General features: G+C 39.0%; 1 protein-coding gene across 5 annotated transcripts in view; it reads left to right on the top strand.

Moving 5' to 3' along the window:
- Nucleotides 1–19,672, top strand: part of LOC137297848 (sodium-dependent dopamine transporter-like) — a 112,137-nt gene that overhangs the window by 56,894 nt on the left and 35,571 nt on the right. For 2 of the 5 annotated variants that reach the window (XM_067829813.1, XM_067829820.1), the window contains exons 2-4: nucleotides 4,672–4,721; nucleotides 6,087–6,136; nucleotides 19,302–19,508. In XM_067829813.1, the coding sequence (XP_067685914.1) occupies nucleotides 6,103–6,136; nucleotides 19,302–19,508 (241 nt within the window). In that variant the 5' untranslated portion in view covers nucleotides 4,672–4,721; nucleotides 6,087–6,102. Of the gene's footprint in view, nucleotides 1–3,407; nucleotides 3,459–4,671; nucleotides 4,722–6,086; nucleotides 6,137–19,301; nucleotides 19,509–19,672 lie in introns of those variants that run through there. The other 3 variants (XM_067829834.1, XM_067829827.1, XM_067829843.1) reach the window with 2 other exon arrangements.

The raw sequence follows: 19,672 nt of genomic DNA, 5'->3' as shown, positions 1-19,672 counted from the left end.
ACAGCATAGCTATCTCAGTGTTACCGTGTCTACTGTTCTAGAATAGTAATCTCAGCGTTACACTTGTTTACTGTTACAGAATAGCCATCTCAGTGTTACCGTGTCTACTATTCTAGAATAGTAATCTCAGCGTTACACTTGTTTACTGTTACAGAATAGCCATCTCAGTGTTACCGTGTCTACTATTCTAGAATAGTAATCTCAGCGTTACACTTGTTTACTGTTACAGAATAGCCATCTCAGTGTTACCGTGTCTACTGTTCTAGAATAGTAATCTCAGCGTTACACTTGTTTACTGTTACAGCATAGCCATCTCAGTGTTACCGTGTCTACCGTTCTAGAATAGTAATCTCAGCGTTACACTTGTTTACTGTTACAGAATAGTCATGTCAGTGTTACCGTGTCTACTATTCTAGAATAGTAATCTCAGCGTTACACTTGTTTACTGTTACAGAATAGCCATCTCAGTGTTACCGTGTCTACTATTCTAGAATAGTAATCTCAGCGTTACACTTGTTTACTGTTACAGCATAGCTATCTCAGTGTTACCGTGTCTACTGTTCTAGAATAGTAATCTCAACGTTACACTTGTTTACTGTTACAGAATAGCCATCTCAGTGTTACCGTGTCTACTATTCTAGAATAGTAATCTCAGCGTTACACTTGTTTACTGTTACAGAATAGTCATCTCAGTGTTACCGTGTCTACTATTCTAGAATAGTAATCTCAGCGTTACACTTGTTTACTGTTACAGAATAGTCATCTCAGTGTTACCGTGTCTACTATTCTAGAATAGTAATCTCAGCGTTACACTTGTTTACTGTTACAGAATAGCCATCTCAGTGTTACCGTGTCTACTATTCTAGAATAGTAATCTCAGCGTTACACTTGTTTACTGATACAGAATAGCCATGTCAACGTTACACTAGTTTCCTAATTACAGAATAGTAATTTCAACATGATTACATGATTACATTGCCACTATTCTTTTGTCCTTTCATTCCCAGTGTAGTCTGTTTCGACAGAAACTGAAAACCGGGTTTGAGTGTGAGCATGTGTTAAGACAGTAAAACAGATGGCTCAACACACAGAGTATTGTAGCATTTACCTATATGGTGATGGGTATATGGTATGACGAACGTTGGGTGTAAGACGCTCCCGCAGGTGTGCCTCTCGCGACCCAAATTGTGACAATGGTAATTCTAATATAGCATCTCATCAGCTGAGCTTCCTTAGTATCCATGAAGTCACGTATCGTGGGACATCTGAATTGCATTTTACGTCAGTGCAAAGAAAAACCCTGTCTTAACTGTCCTTAGAAACAAATCTCCCTTGGTATTAAAGGGGAAAATATCTTTGAAAATGACAGGAATGGGTCACTGATAGTCGGCAAGGACTCTGGGTATTCGCGACGTCATACGTTTAACCAAACTATAGGTCTCATGCAATACCATGGACCTTTGTACATAACACATATATAATGCTGCGTTTGTGAGGAGAGTCGGTTTACAGATAAATTTCTTGATATCATCAATGATTTGAAGGGGTTTCAATCTCAGTCGCTGTTTTAGCAGCTGTTTTTAAAGTCCAATGGAATTGACTTTTCCTCTGTATCTGACATGCAGCATATGTCTGAACAACAATAGAGTTCATACAGAGCAATATTCCTAAAACTCCAGCCTTGGTGTTTATATTTCACAACCTTTGATTACAATCAAGCGTGCTCCTTTTATCAGAATGGCACTTATGCTCAGAAGTTGTTTGATCAGGGTTACAACGTTTAAGGTCTCAGTAAAGTTTTCAAAGGGTTTTTATGCAGACATCTGGAGGAAATTTCCAAATTTGAGTGAAAAATGATATCTGATGCCATTCCCTTTTTTGACTCATACCAGAGGGGTTTTTGTTTAAAAAAATATGTTGGAAATTATAAGGTAACATCAGTGATCCTTTTCTAGTTAGTGGTCCAGAAATTACTTACTTCACTTTATTCAATTTTCTGGTAGTTGATCCTAAACACGAAGGGTTGCACTGCCCGACAGAATCAAGAAGAGATAAAATCTGTTTATGGTGAAGATAGCCATTCTTATGATACTTTTGGGACATGGAAAAGGAATTTTCAAACCGATCGTATTATGTCCCTGACAGGGGAGCCAAGATTTGAACTCCATTTCGACGGTACCACTCGGGCAATGGAAGAGGTTGAGGGTTCGTTTTCAATGAAATTAGGGGTCTGTTTAATCCGCCTGCAGAAGGTCAAGAAATGTTGGGAGAAATATGTCACTCTGGATGGTGGCTATGTAAACAAGTCTTAAGGACAAGAAATAAATAAAGCTTCTACACAGAAAAGACATCCATCCCAAACACACGCAAGGGAAGATGAAGTGTAGTACAGATATACACGAAAAGATGTGGTTCAAGTAAAATTGAGTATTGTATCGGATATTTTGATCACTGGTTATAATAAAACCATTTGAAAGTTTTACTGAGGCCTTGATTAAAGTCTGCATGTTTGTGGTAGACTGCGTGTCGTGCGTTAAACTGGTTTTGTCGGCCTGAAACGCTAGTGCAAACCTCCTACAGATTGCATGATAAAATGAGAGTATTGACTGTCATTTTCGAGAATGTGGTATCATACACATCTTCACTTGACAAACACAATTTATCCACAGGACCAGAATATTTCGATTCGATTTCGATATTTTGATTAGAGATTTTGATTGGATGTTAACGATCTCATTTACTTCCAATATGAGTGGGTTTGCCTCAGAGACTCTCAAAATCCCATCTTCGAATGGTACATGAGACAGTCATTATGTTGAATGTCTATTTTGGTCGTATCTAAAAATATCTATGTACAGTTTCATGAAACTGACCCCGTCTCCATTAAAACAATTTAATATGACGTCATATGACGTTGCGTAACCAAGAACGGTGGATATTACGGTGTAGCAATGATTGGCCGCAAGATGCATAGTAAAATATACCATCATCTTATGCGATTGCAAATAAGAATATAACAAACCATAACGCCTAATTCTCAACTTTCACGCTACTTACAATTAATGTTGTATGTATTTGTCTGTCTGTGTAAAATATTTTAATTGTTTACAAAAGACGTACAATTTGGTGATTGCCACTGTGAATGAAGAGATTGTTCTGTCTTTCCGACCCGTGAAGATCAGGGTTAGAATTGATGCTCATGCTGTCGATCACTGAATTGGATGGTCTCGATTATTTACAGACCGCCGCCATGACTGAGATATTGTTAACTGCCGCGTAAAAGGTTTAGCTCAAAACCATCCACACAGTTGTAAGATGATCTTACACTTGTTCCAGAAGACAAATAAACATCTACTGAAACCATCGTCTACGTGAACAAATAGCGCATTGTATTAGGCTCTGTCACCGTCATTCGCTCCCACCAACAAGAATGCTCCACCAGCTGCTAAACTATGATAGTAAGTCTATGCTGTATTCTAGTGGCAGACACATGCAAAAGATCGCACGATACCCGGAATTCATGATAGTATCGATGTGAACATGTAAAGTTTAACACAAACAAACAAAGTGCATAAGTTATGCTAATGGTTACGATGTTTTATCATTCTTATCATGAGTATTAATATTAGTATTCTCTTTAGATATATTACAGAGTATCCTATGAACAATCATTAACGCTTCAAGCATCATTTTCGACGTGTTTGTACATATTTAATGGAAAACGCATAAGCTTGATTACAAAAGTTAAGAGCTTATTAATATTAATTTGTTCATGGGATAATATCATCTAGACACAAAGGCTAACTAAGGACAAGTTGATGTATATAGCTTTTATGTGGTATGTAGCCTTCAGCATAACTTACCATTCCCCACATGTGTACAAAGTGGGGAGCCGATTTCTCGTGTCCCCGCCGTGATATTGCTGGAATGTTGCTAAAAGCGGCGTAAAACTAAACCCACTCAGTATAACGAAGAAACACCCAGTTCAAATTACCACCAAACAAAACAATAGTTGACTCGCCTTCGCGTGTGTTTATGACGTAAGCCGCTGGTTAGGGCCTCAGCTTTTCGTGAACACCTGATATGATCATTATGAAATTATGATCCATAAACTCATGCTCACGACTCAGTTGGAATCGTATTAGCAATGTTTGGGCAAATGAACATTACCCCATGTAATCTGGAGGTAGTTGTAATATTCAACACGGAGCTGTCTTAGTCTAATGGTGCCACTAAGGAAACCAGCGTATTGTTTTAACAGGAACTGATCTCTAACTCAATTATTTGTTTATGTCCACCTTCAGAAGGCCTTTTCGTTACTTTCTCGAAATATTTTTTTCTACCACACAAACGTATTTTGAACTGAGGAAAAAATGTTTGAAATTGTGAGAAAATATATGAAATAATTTTCGGGAAACTCGAATGTTAGTGACTATACCTGAAATAAAGAGAGGAAAAATGAAAGTAAAGAATAATATTTCGAGCTTTCCAGATAATGTTGACATACTGAGAGAGATAGGGTTAAATTACGAATATATATTTGAAGTAAATGAGAAAAAAACTCGAAAAAAATTCGAAATAGATGAAAGAAGATAACTTTCGATTTGAAAACGGTATAGCACAAATGTGCCACAACTCACAACACCAGTAACTGGACTGTTGGTGTTTCAGGTGAATGAGGTGAAGGATGGGCAGCTTGGGAGAAGATATACCACAGCAGGGTAAGTAGCACCGCTGTGAGTGAGTGAGTGAGTTTGGCATAAGCCGCTTTTAGCAATATTCCATCATTATCACGGGTTCGGACATTAGAAATGGGCCTCGCACATTGTACCCAGATAAGGAATCGAACCCTATCTTCGGCGAGACAAGCGAATATTACAACCACTAGGCTACACCTACTCATCGTAACATGTCTAGTTGGTCCACGCCGGGATAGGCCGTGTTTATGACGGTCGTGGTGTGTTGTTTCTTGGTGTGCGTGCGTGTGTGTGTGTGTGTGTGTGTGTGTGTGTGTGTGTGTGTGTGTGTGCATTGTGCAGCATAGTTGTGTGTATACTAAACGCCAAAAGAAACGTTACCATCCTGCCCCCTCTCTCTGTCTCAGTCTCCCTCTCTCTCTCTCTCTCTCTCTCTCCCTCTCTCTCTCTCCCTCTCTCTCTCTCTCCCTTCACGTCAAATGGATGCAAATACTGCTTGTATGTTACTACGTTTTGGCGATTGATATTCCAATGTGTAAGCAGAAAATGGAAAGATGCAAGCAAAAATATTAACAAAGATAATTTTCCATGTTCATAAACACTTTTAAACAATATCGAAGACACGTTTTACTTCACTGATGCAAATCAGAAGAAAATGGTGTGAAAAACTGAAATCATAGAAATGATTGTTTTTACAATTTCACACACTCTCCAACAGATTTTCTTGTTTAAAAGTTGTTAGTAAATGGTGACTTTAAATGGTTTGCTTTTGTCTCAAAACAGAATTTATTTCAACCTTTCTTTTTGGTCATCTAAGTGACTGTTATTTTTTTATTTCATCATGGCCGAAATAGGACAATTTAACTCTTCAGAAAAAGATGCATTTCTTCTAAATATGAATGCAATGAGAAATGTGTTTCGTGATTTACACAGAGCTGAGTTGTACAGCTTCTTGTTAACTAAGGTCTTCCAAGATATCTTTTAGAGTTTTTAGTTATTCATAAAGATGCGATGGTAACGTTTCTTTTAAAGAAAGTGTTCGTGTGTATAGTATGTTTGCTCCGTGTGTGTGTGTGTGTGTGCGTGCGTATGCGTGTGCGCGGGTGTTGTTTTCGTGTGGCATGTTTGTGTGAGTGTGCGTGCGTGCTTACTGTTGTGTTTGTGGTGTGTTTAGCGTCTATGGTGTGTGTGAATGTTGTGCAAGTGTTGTTTCTGAACCTATTTATGTTCTGTGTGATGTGATGAAGTAAGGTGCCAGAAGATGAACTTGACTGAAGCTTTGTTCAATAACATAGGAGATACGTTTCGATATCACTGTGGTCTGCGACAGATGTGTCACCATTAGGTTTTCGTAACACAACACCAGTAACTGGACTGTTGGTGTTTCAGGTGAATGAGGTGAAGGATGGGCAGCTTGGGAGAAGACATACCCCTCCAGGGTGAGTAACACATCCAGCTGATCCACTTTGGGGTAGGAGATTTGTGTTTATGGTGGCCTCTAGTGTGTGCGGGTGTGTGTGCGTGTGCGTGTGCGTGTGCGTGTTTTCATGCGTGCGTGCGTGCGTTTGTGTGTGACCAGTAAACGTAAAATATGTTTCACAAAACAGTTTATGGGTCATTCTACCGCGCTTTGCGTGGTTGAAAACACCAAGCTAGCTGTCTAACTTTAATCATTATGTATTGTATACAAACCGTTAAGAAATGGTAGTTCTCTTTACATGTAATCTTCGTTACAAAGAACACTGGGCAGTCCCTTCGTGTTCGTGCGTGGAGTGTGTACTATCTGTGTGTATAGTTTATGTAGTAGCGGTGTATTGTTGCGTGTGTATCATGTGTTGTGTGTTAAGAAATTGTATGTGTGTGTGTTTGTGGTATGTGATCTGTGTGTCCGATTCGTAGGGTCTATGCAGTCTGTGCATTGGGTTTTGTGTATTTCGTGCTGTATGTGGTGAAGATTGCTGCAGTATTGGTGTGCTGTGGTGTTATCTTTTTGTGCGGTCTGTTTTGGTGTGTGTGTCTGTGTGTTTTGTTTTGTTTTTGTGTGCGTTTCTTTGTTTTTGGTTTGTATTTATTGTGTGTGTTTTTGTTTTGTTTGTGTGTTTACGAGAGATGTATGAAAGCGTGTGTGTGTGTGAGTGGGTGTATGTGTGTGTGTGTGTTTGTTTGTTGTAATAGTGGTATTCAAGATTATACTATTTGTGTGTAGAGTGTGTCGGTGATTAGATCAGTTTATTGCTCACACACTATGGCAGTCTGTGCATTATAACGTCACAGACTGTGCACATGTCAAGACAAATCAGTGTAGCTAAATATCATTTGCTGCATATTTCGGTGTTCAAGATGGTAACATTTTTGTTCCCCATTAATTGTAAAAACGAATTTCACTGAACTATATTGTTCATATTTGATTAGATTCAAACTAAATTTTGAATAGCAGAAAATCTTCAGATGCATGTAAAAAAAAGTGTTCAGTTCATTTCACGCTTCTGAAACCCTTCAATATGATGAGGGGCGGTTGGGTAGCTTAGTGGTTAAAGCGTTCGCTCGTCACGCCGAAGACCCTAGTTCAGTTCCCTAAATGAAGCCCATCCCTGGTGTCGCCCGCCGTGATGTCGCTGCAATATTGAAAAAAACCCAAATTCTCTCACTCACTTCAATATTACTATACTGTGTGGTTGGGTATGTTTTGACCTTAGTGTCGATACCTTTGCAAACAGATCCTCAGAACCCTATACCTTGTGATGTTATGTGGCTGCGCGCCAAAACGACCCACAGGCCCTGTCATGCCTCATTATATCAACCACTGGTTTGGTTGGTGCTGGCTCGAACTTCTACAGACCATCATGATGCAGTCGGAACATTCCGCGTAACGCAACACCAATATGCTCACCTAACACCTGAAATGTGGCACGATTGATGTATCCATACTTTGTGTTCATTGTATGTATTCCTTATATCCACTGGAGCAGGATAAGCTGATCTTGCGGGAACACCGCGCTACAATACAGTTTGAATGTGGTTCGTTGTAACAAGCTCATGATATGATGGCCTCTGTTATTTACAATCTGATAATGGTTGGGGTTTTCTCTGATATTTAAGGGTGACGATAAGGTAGGCTATACCCGAATTCCCGGGTTCGATTCCCTGCATGGTTTCAATGTGTGAAGAGGATTAATGGTGCCCCCCACCCCCACCCCCAACTTACCTCCGTTTTATTACTAGAATGATGCTAAATGCAGTAAAAAGCGTAAAAAATTCACTCGCTCGCTCATACTTTATTTTCTGAACTATGTCACAAAATATATGCTTCCCGTCTGTGTATGCTTAAAGCGCATAAAAGTTGTATACCAATATCAAGCAATTCAATAAGTTTTAAACTTTAGAAAAAAACATTTTCGTTGCATGGTTTTGTATTGATACATTTCCGAATCTGTCATAACGACGTGTTTATGAATCACAATCAAACCACACTGTTTCGTTAACTAGAGAATGTGTTAGTCTAACATACAGCGAGAGTAGGAAGACTTGTGTATAGAAATAAACTGGCTGGCAAAATACAGAAGTTATCAAAACAGTCGCCGAAATACTGATGACTGATCAACGGAAGCACGACTGTGAAACATGTATGGTTTGACTGGTTTCTTTCTGTCGCCGCACTCAGTCTGTATATAATCGAATCTGGACCGAACAATGCAGTGATCAGCATCATGGAAATCGTTCAGTGCAATTGGTTACGAAGACGTGTCAACCAAGTCAGCGACCCTGACCACCTGACACTGTTGGTCACCTCTTCCGACAAGCATGCATTACTGAAGACCACCCAGATCTTCACGGGTGGCATACCGTTATGATGTACACTACCAGCCATTGTTTCTGTATGTAACACCATCAGTCAAATGGTATACTTTCTTTTGCCCAGTAGTGTAGTAACAGATCATTTCAACACATTACGTTTTACAACCCTAGTTCTTGCTGCTGGCGATTGCTGACGACTGACGACGAAAATAGATATGAAAACAGCATAAGAATTACAATATAATACAAAATGAAAAGGTCCAATATACTCTGAATGATACCATCACTGTATGACTGGACTGGGGTCAAGGACGCTAATCATGAACTTGTAGCCTTAAAAGGGCAGCGCCTATGTTACGATGATCGATATGCTTGTGGTGTCAAGCAGTGGAGTTAATTTTGCAATTGAAAGTTGTCTACATTTGCCTGTTTCAAATCAATAGAACCAACATCGAAGTTATTCTTTGCAGACAGTGGTTTATTTTCTAAACACAAAGGACGTATTCAGGCCTCTATGAAAGGTCAAGGTCACGTTAATCCCGATGTGAATCTAAAAATGACATGATTATAGAACTGCACTTCGTGGTTGTAGTGAATTTTGCATTGTGGAGAATATTCTATATATTGATTCAGTAAAGCTGATTACAAACGAAGAAATCGATGTTTTTAACTGCCGCATTCACGTTAAATCGGTTTGCAGAGGTCACAGATTTCATTCTGAAAATAAAATTGCAAGAGTTTTAAAACAAAACTATATTTCTAAGGGTTAAACATTTCTCGTAACTTTAGCAAAAGCATAGATGTTGAGGAAATATTTGAAAAGCCTGACCCGTGTAGGTCCCGAACTAGAACACGCCTTCATGAACCCATGCTTGCCATAAAAGGTGACTACGTTTGTCGTAAGAAGCGACTAACGGGATCGGGTGGTCAGGCTCGCTGACTTGGTTGACACATGTCATCGGTTCCCAATTGTGCAAATCGATGCTCATGTTGTTGATCACTGGATTATCTGGACCAGACTCGATTATTTACAGACCGCCGCCATATAGTTGGAATATACTCACTCACTCATTTGAAAAACTTGCCTCTGATAGATTGCAGTGGTTACAAGATAAGTCATTTCGTTAAATATGAAAGACAGAAACGTTTCAATGTACGGTAAACTACATTTATACTGACGCTCGTAACAATTACTGTCTGTGTAGCCGATCTAAGAATGCATATAAAATATTAAAATACGAAGCACACATGCGGTGTCTTCTTTGACAAGGGAGTAAATGGGTACCTGGTGGGATGCGTCACATGGGTATCATCCTTCTACAGCCTCTCAGGTACCCGGGATAATAGCAAGCATCACTTCCTTATTATTTCTATAAAATATCATAACTAAACAAATGTGCATCATTTTAAGTGTCTAAATTTAAATAAATAGTTATCGAATGAATTCATGTTTATAAATTGATTTTTCATCATTTTTAAGGCTACCCCATATCAGTTAATTATAAAGTAACATAGTCCAATATCAATTTGCAAATAATATTTCCTCACTAGACTGAGTTCATATGGCTGATTTAGAAGGAATTAAGTTTAATTGCTTTTTCACGAATGTATTTTGAAATTCTCATTTAAATTATTTTAGGAATTTTGAAATAAACTCAGAATCGTGTAACATGTAATTTAATTCAGATTGTGTCTGGTACAATTTGATTTTGAGGAAACCAAATCCCTCAAATGCTGCCAGACCCGAGCGTTTTCCTGAAGGCATCGGCGAAAGCAAACAGCTAAATCTCCAAGTAGCATGTTCCACTTTTCTCTGTTTACCAAACTACCCAACTGAGCGACGTCTAACGCCTTGAGAAAGCAGGGGGTGAAATAACGGCACAGGGCATCGCAGGGATCTTTATATGTGAATACACCGGCTCAATCGCATTTTTCTTCGATCTCTTTATTTCTGGCCATTGGACATTGATCCATCGAATAGCAGATTGGCAAACCATGTTCGTCGTTTCTGGTTGCCTGTATACATCTAGTTAATAGCACTCAGTGCCAATATAATGGATTATCGTCAAACACAATTAATAAGCTAGAAAAGCATCGTTAAGTCATTACGTGCCGTGGTTATAGACGGCTTGATCCCTTTCATCAAGCGATAGCCTTTTCTTTAGCTTCAGTGATTGCTGGCTTCAAGGAGTAGTTCGTCTCCTTTTGTGCCGAAGGCCAGCGTGATAAAGCATTATCGTGCTCTGATGTCTGCTTTGCTACTGTGTTCTGCTTATGTTGTGGCTATATAAAATTTAATTTAATGTCTTGAAACATTTGTTGGCAGTGATTAAAATTCTGGAAATATACTGAACAGCAAAAGAAACGCACATGTTCATGTTTAGGTCTTCTAATCAACCTCGACAAAAGGCCAGAGTTGCGTTTCTTCTACTGTTCAGTGTATGTACCAATCCAAGTTATGTTTATATTCCGGGAAGAGGGTATCTGCTTTCCTTGGGTATAATCTGCTTATGTTATGGCGAAAAATATTTACTTTAATGTTTTGATGTATGTGTTTACCTTTACCGAAAATGTACCAATCTATACCAATCCAGTGTGCAGTTATGTCTTTATTCCAGGAAAAGGATATTTGCTTTGTTTAGAAATCTTCAGTTTATGTTATAGTAATACAATGCTTGCTTTGATGAATGTATTACCAAGGATCGAAACAACTGGAAATATGTACCAGTCCACCTTACACAGAACATGCTTGTGTTGCTTTGCTTTGCTTTGCTTTGCTTTGCTTTGCTTTGCTTTGCTTTGCTTTGGGTAATACAACGATTGCTTTCATGTCTGAATTAAAGCTGAATTAAACATCTGGAAAGTATCATTCCGTTTTCCAATGAAGAGTTATATTTCATTCCGTGGCTATGGTATCTGCTTAGCTTAGTTTAGGTATTCTCTACTCATATTTTAATTAAAAGGGCACATTTGCATTAATAGCTTATGGAAGTAAAAAGTACTGAAGAACAGGAAACGACATGAAGCATTTATCAGGCAATGTCAGTATCATATTTGCCATGTGTGATGGTGTTTTTCCTAGTCTGCTGAAAATGTAAATTAAATTTGTAATTCAACTGACGGCACATTTCATATCGCCATCAATAAGTGCATTTTTAGATATACATGTAAATACATGATGTGACCTCACATACAGATAGGTTGTGAAGTCTTTTAAAAAGTTGTTCGTTAAAACTTGACTTGTGTTTGCACGTGTTTGTGACCAGTATCTCATCCGTGGGGCAGGACACGATCACCTTTCGACGAACACCTCGTGCCATTTGATAGTGACTCAGGCATGTGACAGTGTTGTTATTCTACAACAGATTCTATATGTATCTATCTGGAGTGTAGTGAAAAGTTTCCTCTCTTTTTCAAGTTGTTCCTCCAGAGTTCAGAGAGGAAGTAAGTGTATTTTCAGGTAGCGTAAAGCGATATTCCAGGGGGATCTCTGGCGTTAAAGTTTGTTTTCTATAAATCACTATCAAAAAGCGACGGTGTCATGTGTTTGTAAACAACGGAGCCCACCTGTGGTACTCGGTGTTTAAACCGTCGCTCAATTTGTCATTCAGTTATTCATAACCGCCTCTTCGCAACATTTTATTACATAGTACTGAACGAGTATAGTGTTACGCCGCTTTTATCAATGATCCAGCAATATCACGACGGAGTCACCTGAAATGAGCTTCACACATTGAACCCATGTGGGAATCGTACCCGGACCTTCGACGTCATCAACGAACGCTTTAACCACTAGGCTACCCCACCGCTCCTGTTACATAATAGCTTCTCTCTACTACATGTACATGCAAACCTTATTCTGCGAGTCCAATTATATCATGAAAGCCGTAATAAGTGCAATTTACATAGTCAAGAAGACAAATAATACTAACGTGTTGAGAGACTGACCATGGCCATGCAGGTGTGTTGACAGGTGCGTGTGCATGTTCAAACGTATGATTTCCTGTTCTTAGCATGTGATGTGCAATCGTATTTTTATTGTCCATACACTTGTACAGTCATGCCGAATTTGTTTAGTCCCATATGTGTTTTAATGGCTGCGTGAGTGAACTGGATTTGAACAGTATCCCATGTGTATATGTATATATATATTTAGCACGCGTTGGCAAATCCACTAGATGGGGAGGATCATGAGGGGGTTCGATCCCCAAGCACAGCGCCACCCACCCACAACTTTTGAAAATAACAACAATGAAGATAAAAAGATAATGTTTTACATTAGAGGAGCCCAACCCCAACCCCCTTTGATAATTCCTGGATCCGCCCATGGTGTGTCATCTTAAGTCTGGGAGCGAAAAGTAAAGTGATGCGGCTGCTAAATATAGACACAAAGTCAGATCAGTTTGAGGCCTGATCTTGAGCCTGCCCATTCTTGTCGGTCGTTTAATAGGACTGGGCGAGGTGACATCGTATCTTAATATCTAAACTGCGTAAATCGATGTTAACCGATCACTGATATCAGTCACTGGATTGTTCGGTCCATGCTCCATTATTTACATATCGTAGTCATGTAATTGTGCTGCTGTTGCATCCTACCTCAAAGAGGAAACAAACAAAAACACCCGTGTAACCAAGTTGAGAATAGTAGTAACCAAACACTAACAATTTTTGAATTAACTCTGGCCCAGACAAGTGATCAGCATCATGAGCATTGCTCTATGCACTGATCTGGGATACGATGACTTGTGTCAACCAGTTCACTGCTCCTGATCACCCGATCCCGTTAGTCGCCTCTTACAACAATCATGGGTTACTGAAGATCAATTCTAACCCTGATCTTCACCGGTACTCAATTCCAATATAAAATATATAAGATACGAGAGTTTAATCTACGTTAGTCGCGAGAGTTTAATCTACGTTAGTCGCCTATTACGACATTCATGGGTTACTGAAGATCAATTCTAACCCTGATCTTCACCGGTACTCAATTCCAATATAAAATATATAAGATACGAGAGTTTAATCTACGTTAGTCGCGAGAGTTTAATCTACGTTAGTCGCCTCTTACGACATTCATGGGTTACTGAAGATCAATTCTAACCCTGATTTTCACCGGTACTCAATTTCAGCATAAAACAAGTAGGATTCGAGGTAGCCAGGTGACTATAGCGTTCGCTCGTCACACTGATGACTAGGGTACGTTCCCCCATGTTTGTCCCCCAATGTTTGAAGCCCATTTCGGGTGTAACCATCCGTGATATTGCAAGAATTTTGTTATAAGCGTCAATAAACTATTCTCACTCATACGAACAAACAGAACACGTGTACTTTTAAATTTTAAAAAAATATATGGTGAAAAATGAAATTGATGTCCTATAATACCCTGTAAAAAAATGAAATTGATGTCCTATAATACCCTGTAAAAACTAACCACTTATCTTTCACACAACTTTTAAACTGATATATTCAATCTGACACATGTACCGATCGACATAACCCGGAGTCTCCACGTTTGACACAGAATGTGCTAAAACCGGCTAGCCTCTCTGTAAGACCGGTGCGCTCTGATCGCAGTAGCACAGCTGTGTGGTGAATTAGCCGTGCTATTATCATAGATAGCCTCTGTGATACTCGCTCTCGAAAGGCCACCTGACAATTTAGAATACATTTATAATATCCACCATGAGAACGATAGCGCAGTCAACTGTGATGGGTTTTTATTTCCACTCGTAAGGTATGTTGTATTTGACAGTCAACGATATTGATGTTGTTTGGATCATATACTTAACTTGTGCTATACACGTTATTCTATAAAATCCAATGAGTATCTAAATCCCTAAATAAAAATATTTGTAAATTTTTTTCGGTCAGTATATCGCATGCGAAGGCAATATCGGATTGGTTTCGTTTCGTTTTTTTATACATGTTTTATATTTTGAACAAACAGAAATCATTTCCGTGTTTTGATATGCATAGCACACATTTAACCTGTAATCTTAAGAATACATTTCTGTAAATTTCTCATATATAGAAATATATTTATTTCACTGTTGAATACTGTTTAGGTTTTCGTTCTTTACCCGTGGTTTACATCAAACGATAAAGAAATGAAATAATGATTATTTAATATGAAGCGTTGAAAACTTTCATTCACCTGTAATATTCCTATTGTCTCACACTTGCTATTGGTGGTTCTAAACATTAGTGATTAGCATATCAGTTTTCGGGTTTGTATGTGTGATTTATGTCAAACTTAATGAAAAGAAATGTTATTGATTATATTATATTAAGCACTGTGCACTTTCATACACCTGTAACATTTCTTTTAACGTCTCACATTTAATTATGGGTGTTTCTAAACACTATTGGTGAGAGTTTTGGGTTTAAGGGGCTTTGAAGTTTTTTTTTGTAACACGTTAAGAAAAATAATAATAATGATAATAACTGATAATTATCTATCAAATATCTGCATTTCTACAACATATTTAGGTTTTCTTATACACGAAATCATTTGTTTCTAACAGTGTAGAAATCATTTGTTTCTAACAGTGTAAAGAGGGCTTTTGTTGACAGCTAATTGACAGTTAATACATTATGTGAATACATATTTTCAAAAGCCTTGAAAATATATCATTCGTTATGTGTTAAAGTATTTTAATAACAATATTACCCCCATAATGAAATAAGTTATATTACAGATGATTCTGTCTTTGGGCAGGCTGAGTGAATGCTTGCCATTGTGGCTTGATACTGGTTCCTGAACACTTGCTTATGTAATATCCTTGTCGAGTAATTCAGTATGCTTTGGTGGATATTTCTTTAAATATTTTTTATTTACTTTTGTAAATACCAGTTTCAGTTACAACTCACCAAATAGATTATATACTGCCTTTTCTGCATAAATAATACACGAGTTTTCTTTACTTAATCATAACAATAGAGTAAGGTTTTTAATAAGATACAAAACTTTTTCCCCATTCATGTTGACAGTCATCTTGCATCACGCACTTGTTAGTGTTTATTTCTAGCCGGGTTTTTTTTTACTTTGTTTGAAAATGAAAATTTCACATCATACACCAATCATCTTTCAAGAGCGATTATTGTACAAACACCTAAGGTCATAGGAAAGTGCGAGTGACAATACGTTCTGAAAACATTCATTATTATCATAAAAACTCCGATATTTTGCCATTTTCTCCAAACGTAACTTAAAACTGAAGTTCCACTACGTTTTTAAGAGTATATATAACGCCAGTGCAAAATATACATTACCCAGTCTTGACCAGCTGAGATGTAGGATCCAGTGAGTTGAAATGCCGGAATAGCTATGAAAATCAGAGTGATTGAGTGTTGTTTTTGTAATATCACGGCTAAAAATCAGAAATGGCCCTCAGTAAAATATTCTGCTCGTAGGGGCTATCAGATTCTATGGTTGGTTGAGTGGTTATCATGCAAGACAGTATGTGTCGATGTTCATAATATCAGCCACTGGTTTGTCCGGTTGAGGCTCAGTGTAGAACCCTTTAAGTTATTAATCCTAACTGTAATATAGTCCAGTCGAGTCTAGGAAAGTCAAATAGTTTTTAACAGTGGAAGCTGTCTAAACCGGCACTCAATGGGACTGAATAATCCGGTTTAGACAAGGTGCTGGATTGTGGAGCTGATGGTAAGTGTACAAGCCATGGATGGAGCTGCGATTGTATGCCGGTGACAACTTGCCGGGTTGGACAGATGCCGGTTTGGACAGCTTCCACTGTATATACAAACTCAGCACCGTGCAACTTAAACCATTCAACGGGCGCCAGTTGTTACAGTAGTCTTCTTCAGGGCATGACAAGAAATCCTAAGCACATTGTGCCCCATTTGTCAGTTTGGAACGAACAGCAAAATTGTTAAACACAACAAACAGATGGGTGGTGTTTCCCATAAGGAACAAATTTGGTCAGACTATATTTCAGATTCAATATACAATTACAACACATGCACGCACATACATTCCTCCTTCCAAACATATACCAGCAACACCAACAAATATGAAACAGAGCTGAAGGACCGTTGGCTTCCAGAAGACAATTGTTTGGAGCGTTTCCATATTAACAAATGGATCTTTCACTATTCTCGTAGTGAGTTAATCCGGAAGCTACTTACACCGGACGATTAAACCACGACGTTCCAGCCGGATTAACGGGGCTTAATGACGCGCTCGGCTTATTGCTTGGGGTGGTGTCGGTAAATTGAGGGCAATATTTCTGATTGCTATCTCACATACATGTACAGGGGCGGTGGGGGAGGCTATTTGTTAAAACTGAAGACCCGGGTTCGATTCCCCACATGGGTACAATGTGTGAAATCCATTTCTGGTGTCTCCCGCCGTGATTTTGCTGGAATATTGCTAAATGCGGCATAAAACTAAACTCACTCACTTAACCGATAGAGGTTACAACCAGCAAAAGTGCACACATGCATACTCCCTTGTCTCTCACACATCTAGCACATGCAGTTAAACACCATCGCATCGACGCTTAAAGAGTCCTACGTACACGACTATCTTCTAAATGTACATCGCACAGTCAGCACACATATATTTACAACAAAAAGCGCATGCACGCATGAACGTGCACAAGCCCACAGGCGTACACAAATAAACAAATAAACAAATACATACACTTTTGTGAAATACCTAGCACAAACTGTCAAACGCCGCTAGGTCGATGTGAGGAACCAAAGGTACCGAGTAGTAGGTGATTCGACACAAACGCGAAAGGAGTACGCACAATTGGTGGGAAAGGATGGTCAAACAGACATACCACGCGAATCGTGTGACCATAAAATTTTTCTCTTTATTGTATCTTTACAGTAATTAGTCAGTATTTAGTAATTAATTCTCAACCCTCCTGAGCCTTTTAGTAAGATTTGACACCCAGCAACCGGTGCAGCGGATTAGTGGATCAGATGGTCATCCTCGGTGATCAGGTGGGGATTGATTGTCAGCCTACCCCAAGGGTCTATGTTCACGATATCAGTCACTAGATTGTCTGTTTCCACATGACTGCCGCTAAGGTAGTGTCGTATTTAGTTATGATGTATATACTCTGTTCTTCACATTTTAACGCTGCACTTGCAGCTTTGCGACGAGACGATGCAGTGATTGACATCTATAGCATTGATCGATGACAAACAGTCAACCAATTCACCTGACCACCCGATCAATTTTGTAGCTTCTTGTCATACGTATAGGTTGCTGCAGACCTCTTTTCTCACCCGGATATACATATTAATAGCTTCGACAAATCGATTAATGCATTGCCGACTGGCTATGGGAAGCAATGCATATGGAGCCATGTTGCCAGAGTTTTCTAAACTCTTTTCTGCGTCTTTTTGCTCAGTTTTACCTGGGAGGCCATAATGTACTGTTTTGAATAATATGTTTCGTAGGTAGAGTTGTGTCGTAACTCGAATTCTGGTGTGTCGAAGTATCAGTTGTTTCGAACTGATTGCCCGGTTTGTCGAATTCCTGTAGTTTTACCTTCAATTATCATTTGAACTCAGATAAACTGAATCACTTATGTCGAAGTACCGGTTGATTGAGATAGTGTAGCCGTTAAACCCAGTACGTTTATTAAGAGCTTTGCGTTTAAGGGATATATGTGTATATTTTAAACATAGTTGTGAGCCTTGCCATATTGGTGACAGGAAATGTTTTAAAGCTGAACCACATGTTTTCTAAAGCGTGCCGAAGCAAAAAAAGGAACATTCTGTAAAAGACAGATACGAAACTCAGGGATGTTCTGAAAATGTGAAAAAGAATCACCAAAGAAAATGTGCTCCTTGAACAGTTAATGTTATCATCCGTCCTTTTGTCCAACCTGACGTCGCAGGTGGAAATGCAGTGACGTCATCACTTTCTGTGCTCCTGGCTTCACAACAAAGTAATGAACACGTGCCTCCGTCCAGACCAATGATCAATAACGCATCGCTAGGAAATGTGCCCTTAATGAAGCTGTCAGGTCAATTCAAATCCTGTTTTTGGTTATTTATTTGGTTTTATGTCGGCTTCACTGCATCTGTTCACGAATCAAGAGGAGTAACGTGATGAGTATTGCTTTGAACAAACTAGATCAAATGTATGTATTTACATTAAACATCATAAACCTTTCGTATATATGGTAAACAAAATTGTCAATATCTTAAAAGACGGATTCTCACTGGTGGTCATCAATATTTCAGCTGTGTCAGGGACATCAGAAATAGGTTTCACACATTTTGCCCATGTAGGAAATACGGCCCCGGCTTTCGGCGTGACGTGCAACGTGTGTTGTAAAACGCATACCTCGTTCGCTTCCTTTACGAGCAAAGAAAATGCAGACAGGCTAAAATTACTGAGTCTCATAGTCCCTAAAAACTGCTATTTTCACATCTCTCCATTGTAATGCAGCAAATGCGTTTGGTTTCAGCAAGTCTATATTTTCCTAAAGTGTGCTATCTCTTTTGGGTTTCTTTACATTTTCAGTGGAATAGTTGGTGCCAATGCTGCGCACATTCAGGAACTAAACTGTCGTTTAACAGACTCGAGGTCGAGGTTAGAAATGGTCTTTAGCATCACATGTAAGAGACGACTAAACGGATCTGACTTGTATTCCAATTGCGAAAGCTAAATCGATGGATCACTGGACTGTTTGGTCCAGACTCCACTATCTACCGACCACCCCCAAGGAGCTGGAATATTGTTGAGTACAAACAACAACAATCAGTCAGAAGTAATGTTTGACGTTAAACCATGACTCACGGGGTTCCGTTTTCTATATACAGGTAAAAACCTGGAGAACTGCACGACGACAGAGAACACGTATATGATGCAACCTCAAGGAGTGCCGGTGAAGGGGGAGGTTGAGGTTGAGGACGAGGAGAGGGAAACGTGGTCCAAAAAAATTGACTTCTTGTTATCTGTGGTGGGCTTCGCCGTCGACCTGGCTAATGTCTGGAGATTTCCGTATCTATGTTACAAAAATGGCGGAGGTAAGGGAGATAACTCTTTTACTCACCTAAGGGAGATAAGCATGTAAAATGTAACATGTGGATTCCTTGACCTCTGACAGGTCAGACTCGTCGAACTTTATTTAAAATCGACACTGTTGTGTAATAAACTGAAATAAGTATTTGACCAACAGGTTAAATAGTTA

Source organism: Haliotis asinina, chromosome 1, assembly GCF_037392515.1.
Source record: "Haliotis asinina isolate JCU_RB_2024 chromosome 1, JCU_Hal_asi_v2, whole genome shotgun sequence".
In the NCBI taxonomy this organism is placed as follows: domain Eukaryota; kingdom Metazoa; phylum Mollusca; class Gastropoda; order Lepetellida; family Haliotidae; genus Haliotis; species Haliotis asinina.
This window is presented reverse-complemented; position numbering and strand designations above follow the sequence as displayed.